The following is a 17,594-nucleotide window of genomic DNA, read 5'->3' as shown; positions in this document are numbered from 1 at the left end:
GCGTTTTTATTAATATTTAGTTTCTTGTTGGTATTTTATGATTCTTTGTTGCTTTGGCAGACAATTTGGGTATCTTTGCATAATATTTTGTATTAAAAACAAGTAAAGTATTTAAAAATATAGAGATATTTCAAAATAAAAAAATGTTATTTTCGGTCCAGTCTTCGACTGCAGAAATCCATTTATCGACACCCGGTAATCAACATGTTCCAATGACCGACATCTAGTAATCAACAGTTCTATTAATCGTCATCCAATGATCAACAGTTCATGCAGGTAAAAAGTTAAATAAAAAAATAATTATAAGAATAAAAACTGTATTTTATCATTAATCAACTTATAGGCCTGAGTCTTTTTAAGTCTCAATCAGTCTTTTATTACTGTTTTAAATTATCATAAAATAAAAAACAATGGCACTACAATCATTACTTATTCTCTCTATCTCTCTCTATCACTTGCTGTGCGTCCAATTGACCATTCTTTTGGAAACGGAGATGAAATTGCAGATGGAACTCTCTCATAGGCATATGTCGTGGCTATATCGTAGATTTGCTCATTTCATGAAATGGCCAACATAGTTTGATCAGATCGTTAAATCGTCAACGTTTCACGATTTGGTCATCGGCATTTGGCCAGATCGTATAAAATATAGGTTAGGTTAGACTTTAATAAACAACGCACGAGCCGAGCGAGTAAAGCGAGCGTGCCGCGGCAGCGGCCGGCGAGTGCCAGAAGCGAATCGCTTTTTAAAAAAGAAACAAAAATGGTCGCATTTCGTGAAATGGCCATCCACGTTTGGCCAGATCGACGATCTGGCCAAATGTGGATGACCAAATCGTGAAACGTTGACGATTTAACGATCTGGCCAAACTAAATTGGCCATTTCATGAAATGAGCAAATCTACGATATGGCCACGACACATACACTACCATGGTGGGTGCCAATTGTCCAGCTGCATTCCCCGTAATCAACACTGTCAAATTGTCCTTATCGTCTCCAGATGATCGGTAGACATGTTTGTCACCTTTTCTTGCAAGAACTTTCCCGGCTTTAGGGGACAAATAGAAGGCGCTCTCGTCCGTATTAAAAATTCTTGGAGGGTCTTCCGAAGCTTCTTTTAGATCGTTTTCTTGTATATATGATTCAACTTCTTTAAACCATTTTTTTATATTTTCTTCCGTTACTGCATCTCGCGCCGTTGTTAAATTTTGTGCTGTTCGCTCAGACAAAGCAGGATGTCTTTTTAGAAAAAGATTATACCATTTCTTGCCTGGCCTATCGTCAGTAAAAGGCGTTTTTATCTTCTGGTCCATAATAATGCGTTGCACACTGTCAAGCAATTCGTCTCTTGTAATGGGAATGTGTTTTCCCGCCATGTCAATCACCCATTTTTCTAAAAGGTTTTCTGCTTCTGTAGACAAATAGGTACTAGGACCCATAGAATACTCGACTGGAGTTTTACCCGAAATTTTGTCATATAGGGTAATCCTGGGCACACCATACTTGTTTGCTGCAGTTGTAATTTTTTCGCCTTTTTTGACCGCTTCTATAGCCTGAGCCATTTGTGCAGGCGTGTAATTTTTTTAGGCGCCATTTCTGTCAAAAAAAAACTTATGTCGATTATTGGATTGTATGGTATAACCCAATCATCGACACGGCTGTCGATCATTGGAAACAGTTTGACAATCTAGATGGAAGATGTTTTTTTATAAAGTGCTTGAAACACTTAGCTAAATTACAAATCAAGCTGCATAAATTATGAAAAATTTATATTTCGACATTTGTCGATAATTAGAAAATGCGATGAAAAAATATCCAATGATCGACAAGCGTGTTTTGGCATCTCAACTTAACCTCTCATTACTAAAAACCTACTAAAAGGCATTGAATTTCATCTCCAATCAAATAAATAATTATCAATCTCGGTAAATTAAACCAAACATAAGTTATGTGCAATATTTGCTACTCACCTCCTTAAGGATTCCGCTAGTAAAACTGGATTTCCGAAAGAGTTGTCCGCCGGTCGATATTTACACCTTCACCATTTTGTACAAAATGGCCAAATGTAGGAAATGTCATCCACAATGACAAGTTAGTGACAGTTGTCTATGGCTCAATGCTTTGGTGCGTTCGAAAAACGTTTAATATTGTTATTTTTTTGCGTTTAGTTTTTTAGTGTCGAACAATGGTGCGTTGTCGAGCATTGGGTGCTTTACCTTAAGTATATAGAATTTAAGAATTTTTGATATCACAAACAGTTCTTACATTTATTAAAACGCAGTTGATAATACGATTCGAGAGAAAAAAATAATCGATTTTAAATTTTGACGCTGATAATATTGTGGACGATTAAAAGATTTAACCCTTATTGAATTAAATTTGATAAGTTATAGTTCCAGTGTTCCGATAAAATTATAAAGGCAAGGTAACAAAAGCTTATAGATCCGTTCAAAGTATTTAGGAGCTTGACGGTTGAAGTCGTTAGGGAGTTATTGAATAAATTATTTCCGAGGTGATTAATTGAGTATTAATAACGTCATCTCTTAATGCCATCTTGTCTTTTTATGGTACATAAAGTGTATTATTGTATTAAAATAGTTCACTTTTTATACACATAATTAGATTTTACTTCGTAAATCAAAGCATATGTTATTACTATATCTCCTTTGAAATTTCCAAAAATATAAGCAACTAGATTTCCGCCCGCGGCTTCGCCCGCGTTTGCAAAGGAAAACCCGCATAGATTTCCGGGATAAAAACTATCCTATGTGTTAATCCAAGTTACCCTCTATATGTGTGCTAAATTTCATTGTAATCGGTTCAGTAGTTTTTACGTGAAAGAGTAACAAACATCCATACATCCATACATCCATACAATTAGATTAGATCCAAAAAATATTAGATGGTTCTATTCTGAATATCACTGTTTTTGAGAAATATTGTTCTAGAAAAATAGTGTATAAAACCTATTCACCCCTGTCTTATTTAGCGCAATGACGTCAATTATAACGTAGGTAATATTAATATAAAAATCCTTTTCTTAGATATATTTATCTTCTAACGTATAAAAGAAGTTCTGGGTAGCGTCCTTTGTTTTGTCCTGTCTTGTCTGTCATCTGCAGAATCAGTCTAAGTGGTAGGTATAACGAAATGAATCATAAGAAAATATTTTTATAATATCATGCAGTGTTAATAATAGAAAAATGGTTATCTATGTCTAGCGAGTAGGTAGCGTAAAAAAAATGTTACTGCATATTTTATTATACGTGCAAAATATGATCATTTAATTGTCTATAATAATATTGTTCTAGAAACGGCTCTTGAACGTAACTTTGAAATATTTTCATAAGCTAAGAGTATCTTGATACGGTAATTTTCAGTTTAATTGAATTTGAAGGCAGCGACATTTTCGAGTAGGTAATCTCGTGGAGTATGTCTTTGATGCTTTTGTAATTAATATTCGTGCATGACCCTTCTGATCTTATGACGTTACTTGATGATTTGGACGAATTATTATCCCTTTCGCTGTTGATGTAATCCATGCTATAATAATCAGTTATCGATTATCTTATTTTATTAGATGGACGTTTGGTTTATATAGAAATATTTTTTCTATATAAAGAGGTCAATTTTGTGCACTGTATTCATTTAAGAAAATCTATGAATAAACTCATTCTGGGATTAGTTTTCGCCATTATAGTGCGAAATTGAGAAATTACATTGATATATTTTCAGAGAGTAAAACCTAATGTAAGCCGTCGCACCGGGAGCCCGCACGTTAGACACTACAAAGCGTTGGCGAATAAACAAAAGTGCACAAAAATTTTGGCATTTTTATTTCAAATAGGGGACCTTTTGATACAAAGCCTTGTAATTCTCCATGTGGATTACTACTAGGTAATAATCATCGTGGGATGCGACCCAAAGCGAATGCTAAGCTTGCGGATCAACCGCGCCCGAGCAAGATATATTGCAAAATAAAATACGAACTCTAGGCTTTATATGGCGTTTTTCATCCGTAGTTCTTTCCGTTTCATTCCAATGAGGTGGATATGGACTCAACATAAATCTCTTATTGACCTTTCCTATGAAAATTACAAAAATGAGCATACGTTTTCCATACCATGATGTACGGTGGCTATATAGATTAAACTGACCATTCAAATATGTAGCCTTTGAATTGATGCTATTTCTATAATTTATTGTTCGATGGAGTCTGACATTTGAAAACTATTCTCAGTGGGAACTTCACGTTAGATCTGGTTCGCAATATCTTTCAACAAATACATGACGATCTTATCACCTATTCTAGTTCAACAAACCCAAAATGTCAAATTAATTCGATACAGGCCCAAATTGAATCGCTTTGAAGTTGCCAAACACTTTTGATACAGTTAAGAGAGTGAAAGGGGTTATATCCCTGCGCGTCATCGTTATCGTATACTAACTAGTCTGGCTTTTGATTCAGCCAGTTTAAAGGGAAATGGGTGCTGGGACAGTTGATGCTTAGAGACCTAATGAGTAAAGGAACTATTCTTATGTTTTGTTTAGGTCTCTGTAATCATGATTCATAATGATTATTTGTATTCCTTGATACAACAAAATATGAGTAAAAGAGCGATATATGTAGAGTTTTAACATCTATTGAATTACCTACATAATATACATAATTAATAGATACAATGCGACTAAACTGAATAGAAAGTCAATGACCTATGTAGGTAAGTTAATTGTGTCAAATGTCATTTCGAAATACACTTTATATAGGTAGGTACTTATACTTTTAGCATTTCACTACTGTTTTATTTTCCCTAAGATTTTCCCTGACTTTCTTGTATAAAAATTTAAATACCATCAATATTATTACACTTAGATAATTAATTAACACCTTATTTAACAAATTAAAACAGATTAAACTAAATGGCGCAGAATCGATTCTATCCTAGTAGCATAGTAATTTAATTATGATTTTATAAAAATAAAATTTAGTGCAAAGTCAATTTGTCTATATCTCGAAAATGAAACAATTGTACATGAAAAAATAATGTAAACAAATTTAAATGATTCCTTTCACTTTATTTCACATCTCTACCTGTTTATGTTTATCTGTTGAACTGCAAGACAAAGCTTCGCGCTCTACAGACTACAGTGCTCATGTTAAAGCTTCTAAAACACACTCAAAAGTGTTTGAATACGAAAATGACTTTCCTGCATGTGCCACTTTGCGAAATTTAAGAGTTACATACAAAGGTGTTCATGGACGTTAACAAACGTAGAGCCGCGTGATCTAGTTTTTATTGTATTTCATTCTAAAAGTACTAATGGACATTAGATAGATACTTACATAAGTTTGTATAAGAATAAATAGATAAATCATATGTTCCACCCTCACGAAAAAATAAAAACATGTCAAATATATCTTATTAGAAAATTATTAATTACCTTTTTGTAATTTTCTTTTCTGGTTACACTAATACCACTTTTTATAAAATTGGATACACATCTTGATGGAAATTATATGCAACAGTTTTTGACCCATCCTTTTAATTTATACAATAAATTAATAACATCATAATTGCTAAATATAATACAAATAGGAAGGTATGCCGATACCAAGGATACCAGTCTGAATTAAAATACTTCTATAAATTCCTAAATTCAAGTAAATATTGAAGTTTTGAGCTTTGCTTAAGAAAATTAATTTTAGAAACTGATTATTAATGAAATTACAAATGTAAATGGCTATTTCTGCATATCTCGGGTGATTAAAAATATTACGATTTTATTTCGTATTTAAATTGTAAATTCTCTGGAATTGGAATTGAATTATAGCCTAAGTATAGCCTTTCTCGATAAATGAGCTAGGTATCTAACACCAAAAGAATTTTTCAAATCGGAACACAAATTAGCGCGTTCAAACAAACAAACAAACTCTTCAGCTTTATAATATTATTATAGTATTGATGTTAATTTTTGATATCTATAAATAAATAAATTGTAAATCAAGTATGTAAATGTGTTGTTGCTAATGATTGACTGATTTGCCAAAATGGAGCACGTCCCATTTCCTTCCCACGATATTGTTAACACGAAATCCAAGCACGTAGGATATCCAATAATTATAACGTTATTACCCACTTCATAATGGCATTATTGGATATTACCGATATTGTTTGGATAATCGCTTATCACTGTACTACGATTTGATTTTGATTACATGATGAGCATTTTCGGAGCGGCCAATGCGCAAGCTGCCCTTCAAATAAGAGATATTGTTGAATGTTGTTTAACTATATTATAGAATAAAAAACATGTATTTACCAAAGAAAAATCGATTAACCTTGTTATAAGTTCGGTACCTATAGAAAAATGAAGTTAGATCGCACTTCGTGGAACTTTTAAGAAATACAATTTACATACAATCCAACTTAGTTAAGTGTAGAGAAAACTCCGTGGGTTTATGGGCTATACATTTTTATGTCACTCTTTAAGAATATTTACATTAGGTAATTTTTTTCCAAACAATTTTTATATTGAGTTAATCCAAACTTCATTTTACTTTTGCTTTGGGAATATCGACAACATTTAAGATTTGATTAAAAAGCGCAAAACAGTCTAGTTATTCGTTGAATGGGAAATGAAAAGGATATTAAACTATCGAGCTGTTGTTTTTTGTGAAATTTATCCAATAAATCTAAATGTACCGGCTGTATATGAAACTCTTAAGAGGAAGTAAGTCGTAGCCTAGTGTGAACAGAATGAATTATTGAGCACACGTGTGCCAATAAATTGAAGTTTAAAGAAACTTTAGATATGCCAAAAAGGTTCAAATTTGGCAGTCAACGACATAAGTCCGATATTCGTCAGGTAATTAACTATTGAAGTGCTTTCGGCGTGATAGGTCATGAGTGTCGGTGGCAGAATCGATCACACACTTAGTTGTACTAGAATGTGCTCGAAACGTATTGTCCGAAATAAAATAGATCGTAAGATGAATGAACGCACATGTGTAATTAATTTATTATGTATAGATAAAAAAAAGTCTCGTCTGGCGGAGACGGGTAGAGCAACTAGTCTTGTATAATTATAAATAACTACAACCCACAATAATGAATGAAGATTTGTTTTCAAACGCAGAATAATATTATGTATACACCTGTAAACATTTTCTGTGTCTCAACAAAAACATAATTACAATCAGTATAATTTTACATTTAAAAACATATGAAATGAGAACCTTCTTGTAAAAATGGAGACATTCTATGACGTCATAGCGACAGCCTGAAATTATGTTAAAAGGCCTTTCGTCAACTCTTTGAGCGACTACTTACATATCATTTAGGATATAAAATTGTAACCCTTTCCATATTCAACGTCATAATGTCTGATAAAGCAACCGCCAACTGGAAATCAATGTGTCTTGCAAATAAAAACGGAAGCTCGTACTAAACCAATAGGAAAGAAATAAAACAGACTGGACAAAGCATCTCTGTGTTCTAGATACGATGGTACCTGGAAACCTGAATTTGGGTCACGCTCATGCCAATCACTTCGATACGCAGAGTTACATTACATCCAAATTATAACTGTCATGTATGCAGCAGTTTGATAAATGCGGTTAACGCCTTTATACATCACTGTAACAGTTGAAATCTTTTTTGTTTCAGGTATTTTTGGCGGGACGTTAAAAGAAAATATATCTATAACTATGGTAAGTGAAATAATGGTTATTTCTGAATATCGTACATGTATAATTATGCAACATCGTATTCCCCGTAGTGTTTAATAGAGATGCATTTAATCAATTATATTTACGTGCCATGAGAGCGTATTAACCTGTACCTTTTTTTTATTTTTTACTTTCATTAAATCTTGAGCTGCCGTGTGTTTGTCCAGTGTTTTGGATAAAATGTAAATTGCCGTCTAGTGTTTTGGATAAAATATAAATTGTAGCCTTTTGCTTTCAATTATAGCAATGACTAAAGTATAACATGATCTTAATTCACTAGAACTTATGCACACCCGGATATGTACATAATAAAATATCGAGCAGAGAATTGAAAAAGCATTGCATTCAATAATATAATTTTTTAATTATCACTACGACTGCAATGAAACCTCATCTAAGTTAATTTTAAAACTAATCTATTTTCAAACAAGATTATAAGAAATCCTTTTTGTTATTTTCTCATTCTTATATTATCTAAACCTTCACATATATTAACATATTTTGGTGTTAATGAAGTTCCTTACAATGAATGCAAGATACAACATCGATGATTGATTAATACCCTGAATAAATTATTCATGAAATAATTACGTGGACAATAGGATATAGATAGCTTTGTCTCGCAGTAATAATTGATGAGCTAAGAATACAGTAATAAGGTTTGAGTATAATAGAAAATGTTTCTCTGATAAAACATTTTTATCCCGCCAAATTAGTTTTTTCCACGATGTTTTTATACACTTATTTTCCCATTAGTTTAGTAATTATTTTAGAGAGTCATTTCTATACATAATAGGTACTTAAAATTCATGTTGCTTTAGTCACAGTGCATTTTATAATATACTAGAGGTCCGCCCCCACTTCTCCCGGGTCACATGTTTTCGATTTCTCTCCATAAGAACTATCCTCGTACTTCAAGGAATACTATAAAAAAATAATTATGGAAATCGGTCCATCCGTTCACGCGTGATTATGTGACCAAGGGAAATAGGGAATCATTTTTATATCTATGTATAAAAATGAAAAATAAAAATGAAAATGAAATCTCTATAGATTACTGGATGAACAAAAAATCGTTACTTAAAAAGATTATCCATGGTACCAATAATTATTATTGAACTATTTTTTTCACACTTTTACAAATCAAATTTTAGATTTCATACAAATGAATGCGCTCAGTTTCTTTAACAGGAACCGCACAATAGTAACCATAGCTTCACAGCGACGACCTGAAAATTGTTTTTATTGTTCTCAGAAATTATACAGCTCTTTTGGTTGTTCTCCCTTTGCCTTTCCATTTGCGCTTAACGACGTCGAGTTTTGTGAGTAGATTTCAGATAAACTTATCTCTATTACTTCTAATTCGTACAGAATACGATTGTTAGCGTCAAAGAAGTAATTCCACAGATAGTATTAACTTTTTTATTAATTTTAATCAAGTTATCTTCATCTAAACGAAATCATCCCTTGTCTGACCGAGTCACGAAATTAATTTTTTTAATATATAGTCATAATATTGCTTTTGAACGCCAATAATGGCTCGTTTGTAACTCCTTGAATTAAATGAAAATTAAATAAAGTTGTATACTTAGTAGTTGAGTCACTTTCAACTTTGAATAATGAATTGTATGTAATATTCGTTACAAAAAAGTCAAGATGAAATTTAGCATTACTAATTCAAATCTTTCATTTAATAATTGAAAATCAGTTTATATCTAAACTAAATTATTTAATGTAATATATTTTCTGAGGCCTTTATTTCATAAAATTCATTTACGAGACACGAGATATTGCGTGGTACCACGCTTTAAGTAACAAAGACCTTTGAAACCTTTCAGTCCAGATCTAATACCACCTTTATAACAGCCTATTGTATAAGAAATAAATGAATCTGTAAGACAAAAAACAAATCATACAATAGTATAGAAGTAATATTATGTAGCAGCCAGACGTAAAAGGAAAAAGGTAAAGAAATTTATTCTTTGGGAAAAACCACATTGAATATTTTGGAAGTGTTTTTATTTTGATAAAGACCCATTTTATACCAATTTCTTTCGCTTTAAAAAGATGGCCTTAAGAGGAAAACCCTCCGGCTGGTAAACCTCAAACGTATTATTATTATTTATTTTTTTCAATCGCAGAAATGTCTTAAGATTTTTTTATAAATTCTGTATTTTTCCGTTCCCTTCAAGCTTTCTTTAAATGACATAAAAGTTTAGAGTATTTATTTCAATTAAACGAAGAAGCTTAATCTTATGATAAATTTCTTATTGTTGATGGTGAGATAGGCAATATTCATTTTTATATTATGTACTAGTGGTCTTCCCCGGCTTCGCCCGTGGTACATATTTCGCAATAAAAGGTAGCCTATGTCCTTTCTCGGGTATCAAAATATCAAAATAATACATAAAAAAATTGGCTCTCGTAATCAGGGATACGAAAGTATTTAAAGCACCTACTGTAATTATAAAAGGACAAACGGGTAACACATAAACACCGTGTGTTTGTTCAGCAAGTCCCGTGTAAATACAGCATCTACAAGGGCTCTCCAAATGAAGTGAAACCGCACTTAACTAGTTCCTAATAGGCTACAGCCATGAGAAGGGACGTGTGAACATCTACGACAATTAATTCCCTACCTTACTGTACCGTGTCAATCAGAGAACTTTAGTATGAGACTTTATAGGCGTACCTTTTTGTATTTGCTTTATATCATTGTTAGTGTTCATAGTATGACATTAAGATGCTCATACAATATCAGTAGCTTTAGGGATCAAAAGTATATTATAGGAGCAATAAACGTAGATAAATTAGTATGAAATTACAAAATTGTAGAAATCTAATATTATATGTTAAATTTATGCTCTGGAGTAATATAATATTGTAAAATATTGGGAATATTGTAATAACTATTGATAGAAGATACCGTCTATAGTATAAAGAGGCCGTCTCTATAGAAAGGTCGAAAGAAATTCGATAGGTATAATATTAGAAAGGAAGTAGCTGAATATGTCAAGATTGCTTGCTACAGACGCTACAGTCGATATACGGGATTGAATATTTCGTAGGCTATGTAAACCATAAACAGAGATTTCGCGAACCCTAATTTATGTTTAGTATATCTAGTTCTATATCTATACTTCTAAGCCTGATATGGAAAGTACCTTGTTTTAGGTTTAAAAGTACGGCTTCAGCCATTATTTGAAAGTCTGTTAAAATACGATGTAGGTATAGTACACATAATATTAATCTCTACGCGACACATCTGACGCTCGTCGAAAAATATGACAAGCTGCCTCCGAAAACGCAGCAGGTTAATAGCTTCCACGAACTGAAATTCACGGAATATTTTTAAATTGCTCCAATTCCAAATGAAATTTTTCACGTTACAATTCGAATACTATTACGATCCCAATAACATGTTGTACCTAACTTACACGTGCACACCAGGAAAATATCCATATATAGGTACGACTGATTGCCAGTGGTAATGTTATCTTAACTCGGGTTCCCTTTGGTTTGGGTTTGTAGTGTTCTTGTTTAAATGTCTTTGATTGCTATAAACATAAGAATTGGTTATGTTATTTTTATAATAGAAAGTTTATTGGGAATTAAAAACCAGTTGCAGTGGTATAAGATGTTGAACCTATATTTATTTTTATAATAGCGCCAATTAAGCATGCTGTATTCTTATAACATATTATTCACATTATACACACATTTTACATAGTATAGTTAGGATGATTATTTATATAAATTATGTTCTTTTATTGTTTCCTAAATATGAAATATACTTCCTGAAGGCAAAATAACAGAATTACCTACAACAAGATATTCATTTTTCCATCTCTCGGAACTCGAAACAATTATATTTATCGTCTTTTAAAAAATTAAGCATGTAAATTGTAAGTACTTGTCATTTTTTTTCTAATTTTATTTGGGGACTTTGAGTCAGCAATGACTAATCTACTTGTCATGATAAAATTACCTGCATTTCTATCAATCAACCATATATTAAATAATTTTCGCTTCCATTTAAATTAATGGCTAAAAACTTTATTTTATTGATGAATAGAGTAGTTAGAGTGGTATGCAATTCTGCATTTCTCAGAAAACATTAGCATTTTCAAAGTCGATTTATTTGAGCCAAATTGAACTGCACAGGGGCTCCAGGATAAAAGCCAGCTTAAGACCACTGATTGCAAATACGTTTCAACCTACAAGCTATCACTTTGCAAAATGAGCATAACGTGAGAAATTCGTATAATGAGAGCAAGCCGGTAAATCGATTGCGCTTCCGACACCTGGCTGTTGATTTAAAAATTTATATTCATTGCAATTTTGAGGGAGCTTGACTACTTTCAGCGGTGGCGGTTTAATTTGCTCTAGAAAATCGAGTAACTAACCTTTGATTACAGTTTTATTGTCATCTTTGTTATTCCATTACATTATTGAGGTATATTTCAGCTTTAGTTTAAGAATGTAGCAATTTGATATAGTTAGGTTCCTACTCGGAATATTTTCTGTATATCAAAATTCAAAAGACCATTAAAAGTCTTCTAAAAGTGAAAATAAAGAATATAAAAAAAAAAAATATTTTTAATCATTAACAACTGTAACAAAGTTAGAAATTACAGATTCTTCACACTAAAATAGTCGATGAAGTGTGTACCATAAAAACAGCAACGCAGCAGTACGGTGATGACAGGACACAGATGACAGAAAGCTGATCACCTAGGTACTTGTCATAAAATAAAATCGATCAGTGAAACAGCATGCATCATGCATAATGCATCTGCCCCTTACCCCAATAGGGGACACGGGACTTCATAAAAAAAAACACTGACAGCAGCTAATCCTACTAATATTATAAATGCGAAAGTTTGTATGGATGTATGGATGTTTGTTACTCTTTCACGTAAAAACTACTGAACCGATTACAATGAAATTTAGCACACATATAGAGGGTAACTTGGATTAACATATAGGATAGCACATTTATCCCGGAAATCCCACGGGAACGGGAACTATGCGGGTTTTCCTTTGCAAACGCGGGCGAAGCCGCGAGCGGAAATCTAGTATAATATAAATCAGCTAGTTTTAATTAAATCCCCTTTGACAGATGTGGTGGGCAGTATGTTGCGTGGCAGTGGTCGTCGGCAGCGTGTACGCAGACGCAGCGCCGGCTTCTAGCGAACTCTCCCATTCCATTGACTGGACTCAGTTGGAACCGGCTCCTGATGATGTAAGTTGTTATTTTTTTTTTTCTATTTTTTTTCACTATTATTATTTTATTTCACTAGCTTCCGCCCACGACTTTGTGCGTGCATCCCCGTTTTTCCCCGTACCCGCAAGAATTTCGGGAAATTCTTTCTTAGCGGATGCCTACGTCCTAACATCTACCTGCATGCCAAATTTCAGCCCGATACGTCCAGTGCTTGGTCCAGTGGTTTGGGCTGTGCGTGGATAGATCACTATATCAGTCACCTTTGAGTTTTATATATTATTATATATATAGATTAAACAGGAAACATTTCACAAAGAATTTATTACAAAAATATTTTTTACAAGTCTAAGAAGTCTTTGACACATTATTTAAGGAATCATAATTTATTTATGTGCGAAATTATGTATTTCTGGAAGTGTTTTAGTCTAATAGAATAGTAATTAATTTAAGAAAATGCTTAATCATTATTCGCAAGAAAAAGTTTGTATAAATTGTTATAACTATTAAATGATTACTTGTTGTATCAAAAGAAAAAGACGATCTCATAACTGAGAGCAGGATTCATACAACATTAAAGTTCAAAATGTATGCAGCAATAAGAACAAATGTTGCCTTGTCTCGTGAATAACAATCGCGAAAGGAACACGTACGTTGAGCATACCTATTTGTTATAAAATCTAGAGCTGTAAAGAACTCAATTTATTATCTCACGTGCAAATTTCATGATCTAGACACCGCATATTCTGACGTTCGTGTTTGCGTTATGACACTTTAGCATGGTTCTGTCGGAGGAGCTAATTTGTCATACAGGCATTTTCACTTTATAAAGCTTTACAAAGTTTTAAAACCGAATAAAAGAAAAAGCTCCTTTCTAAGTTTTTAAATTTAATATGGTGAAATGATATCAACGCTTTACGTTATTAATATGATAAAGATTATTCTAATAAATAATAACTTATCATAAAGAAAAATTTTATTGAAATCGTTTTCACCTTTCTTTCATGGATAGGCTGTTTATTTATTAGCAACATATATTATTTATCTTTCAAGAGTTACTTTTAAAGACTTTTAAACTATACTGTTTTCGTAAAGTTTTTAAAGTAACACTGGAATAATGACTGCACAGGAAAGCATCGAATACGCGGTGTCTCCGGGAGGGCGCTATCCCGCCGCACCCTGGCTCTACTTGCTCGCTGACGTCCCCCGAGATTCACAGGTAATTTTATTAGTTTTCCACTCGGAAAAATATCTTTATTCGTGAAATTTATGTCTTAAATTATAGCGGCGTTCGACAGTCCAGAGATAAAATTGAAAGATTAAGCGGCACAAGGATTTCTGGTAAAACGTTTTCGCTTGTAGGTACGAATTATTCGTTCTGCATGAAATCGACGGGATTAAATTTCAAAGTTAACCTGTTAATGTCCATCAAGTTTGTTTTAATAAGCTCTTTGTATTATTTTAATTTATTTTGTTAAATTGAAACAGGGCCTTTGTAATTACTTCGGCAAATTATAGAGGGAACATGATTGTCACTTTCGCTATTACCTTAATTGCCAGGACCATTGGCCCGGAAAATAGTTAATTGTACGTATTTGTTGTTGTTTAAACAAGGTTTTTTTGAAAATGATATGAATTTATAGTGACTTTTTCATTATCATTGTAAGTTTAGTTTTAATAACGTTAATCTTTACCCCAATATATTGATTTAAGTTTTATGGGCTTTGATCTTGTGTCTTATCTATTTCTTGTATCAGAGTAAAGTAAAAATATCAAGAGTAAGTTAAATGTATGAAGGTGCCAGTTAAAGAGAAGATGGCGCGATCACGGCGATCTCATATTTCCGTAAACCCAGCGGTCGAACTTTTGCAACGAAGTGCATACAACAACTACATGGAGAGGCTAGCACATGATAACCGTGACTTCTTAAACTGTATTGGAAAGAGAGGTCAGCAAACAACACTATATCCATTCAATAAGTAAAATACAATTTTATTACAACGTAGATTGGTTTAGATACTTCGACAATTAGATTTAACAACATCGCTCAGTACTAACTATAACGTTCATTTGCTAAGAGCTGAAAGTGGTCTAGCTTTAGTAGAATAGATCGGCTAAATTTACAATGCATGTAACAATTTATCATAATAATTATCAAATTTTTAATGTACAAGTAATCTATTTAAGAGGCAGTCATTAATTTATTATTTATTTTCATAGATCCGTGGAGCAACCCTGATTGCAAGATGAAGGCCTAAGTTTTAGGAAGGAATCGCCGTTCCATTGCCGTCCACACCTAGAGCCAAAGCGAAGTTTTCTTTTAAATATTTAAGAATATATAATGAATCATTGCAAGTACAAAATTACTATAACAATTATGTAAATATTCATACATGTAGTATTTATTAAAGACTATTGAATGTAAAGGTAGTTTTATTTAGGTATCCCTATGCTACATACAATATACGAAATACTAACATGAAAGTAGGCAGAAACTTTTATAATTTTCTATCGTATTACGTCAATCTGCAGACGTAGACTATAGGGGGATATGGGCACACATAATTCGAGCAAGTCAATTGCAATGTTTGATCGGCCTGCTCTCGTATAAATGTTTGCGTACCTAATGCGTGTGCCTGGCGCGAAGGAGGAGAATGGCCGCATCAAGCGAAGGATGCCCTCGCTGTCCATCGACCTGCCCATGTCCGTGCTGCGACAGAAGCTGAGCCTCGAAAAGGACAGGAAGGTCCACGCTCTACGAGCGGCCGCTAACAGAAACTTCCTCAATGACATCGGCAAACGAGGTAGTTTATCCATCCACATACTTTATCATTCTTTTTATATTTACATAAACATGTATAAAAACAAACACGGAAACCTATAAAGCTATGATACGTGAGTAAGAATTACACACGCGACGTGTCTTTGTGCATAAATAAAGTCGAAATATTGCACGCATTGGTCTGATAAATTTGTGTCATACAATGAGAGTAAAATATATTGTGTTTGTAAAAGCTTTTATTTATATCAAGATATAACGTTTATATAAGTTCGTTTCTTTTATTGGAACGTGAATGACTAACATTGTTTTGTTATTACAGGTTTTCTGTGGAGCTCTGCGGTAAATACGGATACTTATTAGGACCGCGATCGTTAATGAACTAACTAATTTTAATCGATTGCCTCATCTAAAACATAATACTCGTATTTTATTGAAGACATGATTATATCAAATTTTTCCCTAATTAGTATCATATTTTATTCTTGAAGAGTTGTACTAACTTATGATAGCTTAAGCCAATGTTTAAAAGCTTAAAAAGAAATTATGTACCTTTCCTATATTATTAAGCTATATGCTAGTTATAATATGAGATTAGAGACTTATTGTAGTAAGATTAATTTTAAATCTAGTCATTTTCATGTATTTATTTCAAATATTTCCTGTTAAACTTTAAATAGAATATAATATTATGTAGTTATCTAATACCTAGAGTTTTATTGTATCATGTATGTTTCTAGTTGAAGAAATATTGTAAAATTTTAATTATGCTTTGAGATATTGTTGAGTGAAAATAAACTTTGTTGGAATGATTAATTGTTTTACTTTCTATTATTATACTCTCAGATATATTATCACGTATTTTACACAAACGAACTATAATACCTTACTTGCTTTCTTAATTAAATCTATCTACAAACTAACAATGGCTCCTTTAAAGTAGAGTAGTTATGGTAAAAATTATATACCTAATAAAAAAATAGACAAGTAGAGACAAACATACAACCTCCTCCTTTTGTGCTTTTGGAAGTTGGTTAAAAATCATTTTCTGCATACGGTTGCATCTGTATCTTGCAAGCCTTCCTAAAATAGCTGAGTATTATGGAAAAACATAATTTTATATTTATAAGACTTCAAAAATTAAGAGGTACTTTCTTCACAAAAACTGTATAATAGAAAAAAATATATACAGTAATGTGTTTCATGGCAATAAAAACTGTATTTTCTATTTCCTAATTTAATAATTTTGCATTTGGATAAACAACCTTGTGATAGATACCATCCAGTCGATGTTCTTGTTGATAGTATAAGAGCAAGACAAACATAATTTAATACACAAATAACTTTATGACTCGACTTTCTCATCGCGTCCAATGTTACTATAATATATTTGATATCGAAAATAATCTTAAAAATATCTATATATTATTTAGTAGCTCTAGTATTTATGTAATACATATCGTTTTCGAATTAGTGGTGTATTTTACAGTTTTTTAAGTATACTAGCTTTCCGCCCACGGATGCGCCCGCTTTATATAAAACTTAATAAATTATATACTAAAAACTTTCTCGAAGTTCACTCTATCTATTAAAAATACTGTATCAAAATCCGTTGTGTAGGACGGTTTTAAAGATTAAACCATACATACGGACAGAGAAAGAGACTTTGTTTTATACTATGTAGTGATTAGAAATATATAAATTCTTGCTATTTTCTAATCCGTGAGATAGTTTACTAGTTATTTTAAGGATATATTGACTCTTCTTTCTCCTCTATGTCCAACGAATTGCTTAATAGAATAACTCTCAGATAGAGTTGGAAGTGCGCACGCAAAGTCCACTTAATTAGCTATATCAATTA

General features: G+C 32.4%; 2 protein-coding genes across 4 annotated transcripts in view; one reads left to right on the top strand and one right to left on the bottom strand.

Annotated features, from left to right (window-relative positions):
- Positions 1–17,594, top strand: part of LOC123702481 (diuretic hormone 45) — a 39,717-nt gene that overhangs the window by 18,960 nt on the left and 3,163 nt on the right. Inside the window, exons 2-6 of one of the 3 annotated variants that reach the window (XM_045650263.1) lie at positions 7,669–7,712; positions 12,853–12,975; positions 14,084–14,173; positions 15,602–15,758; positions 16,056–16,535. In XM_045650263.1, the coding sequence (XP_045506219.1) occupies positions 7,710–7,712; positions 12,853–12,975; positions 14,084–14,173; positions 15,602–15,758; positions 16,056–16,096 (414 nt within the window). In that variant the 5' untranslated portion in view covers positions 7,669–7,709 and the 3' untranslated portion in view covers positions 16,097–16,535. Of the gene's footprint in view, positions 1–7,668; positions 7,713–12,852; positions 12,976–14,083; positions 14,174–14,751; positions 14,903–15,174; positions 15,484–15,601; positions 15,759–16,055; positions 16,536–17,594 lie in introns of those variants that run through there. The other 2 variants (XM_045650270.1, XM_045650256.1) reach the window with 2 other exon arrangements.
- On the bottom strand, positions 841–2,122 carry LOC123702475. Its single transcript, XM_045650241.1, has 2 exons — positions 1,972–2,122; positions 841–1,597 (listed from the first exon to the last, which is right to left on the bottom strand). The coding sequence occupies exon 2, from the start codon at positions 1,561–1,563 to the stop codon at positions 871–873; it is 693 nt and encodes a 230-aa protein (XP_045506197.1). The 5' UTR covers positions 1,564–1,597; positions 1,972–2,122; the 3' UTR covers positions 841–870.

The sequence above is a fragment of the Colias croceus genome, chromosome 2 (genome assembly GCF_905220415.1).
Source record: "Colias croceus chromosome 2, ilColCroc2.1".
NCBI classification, from domain to species: Eukaryota; Metazoa; Arthropoda; class Insecta; order Lepidoptera; family Pieridae; genus Colias; species Colias croceus.
The sequence above is the reverse complement of the archived record's forward strand: the minus strand, read 5'-3'. Positions and strand labels throughout refer to the sequence as shown.

What these genes read in the sequence shown, in the direction of transcription:
- LOC123702475 (XM_045650241.1), bottom strand. Translation starts at nt 1,563, where the DNA reads ATGGCTCAGGCTATAGAAGCGGTCAAAAAAGGCGAAAAAATTACAACT.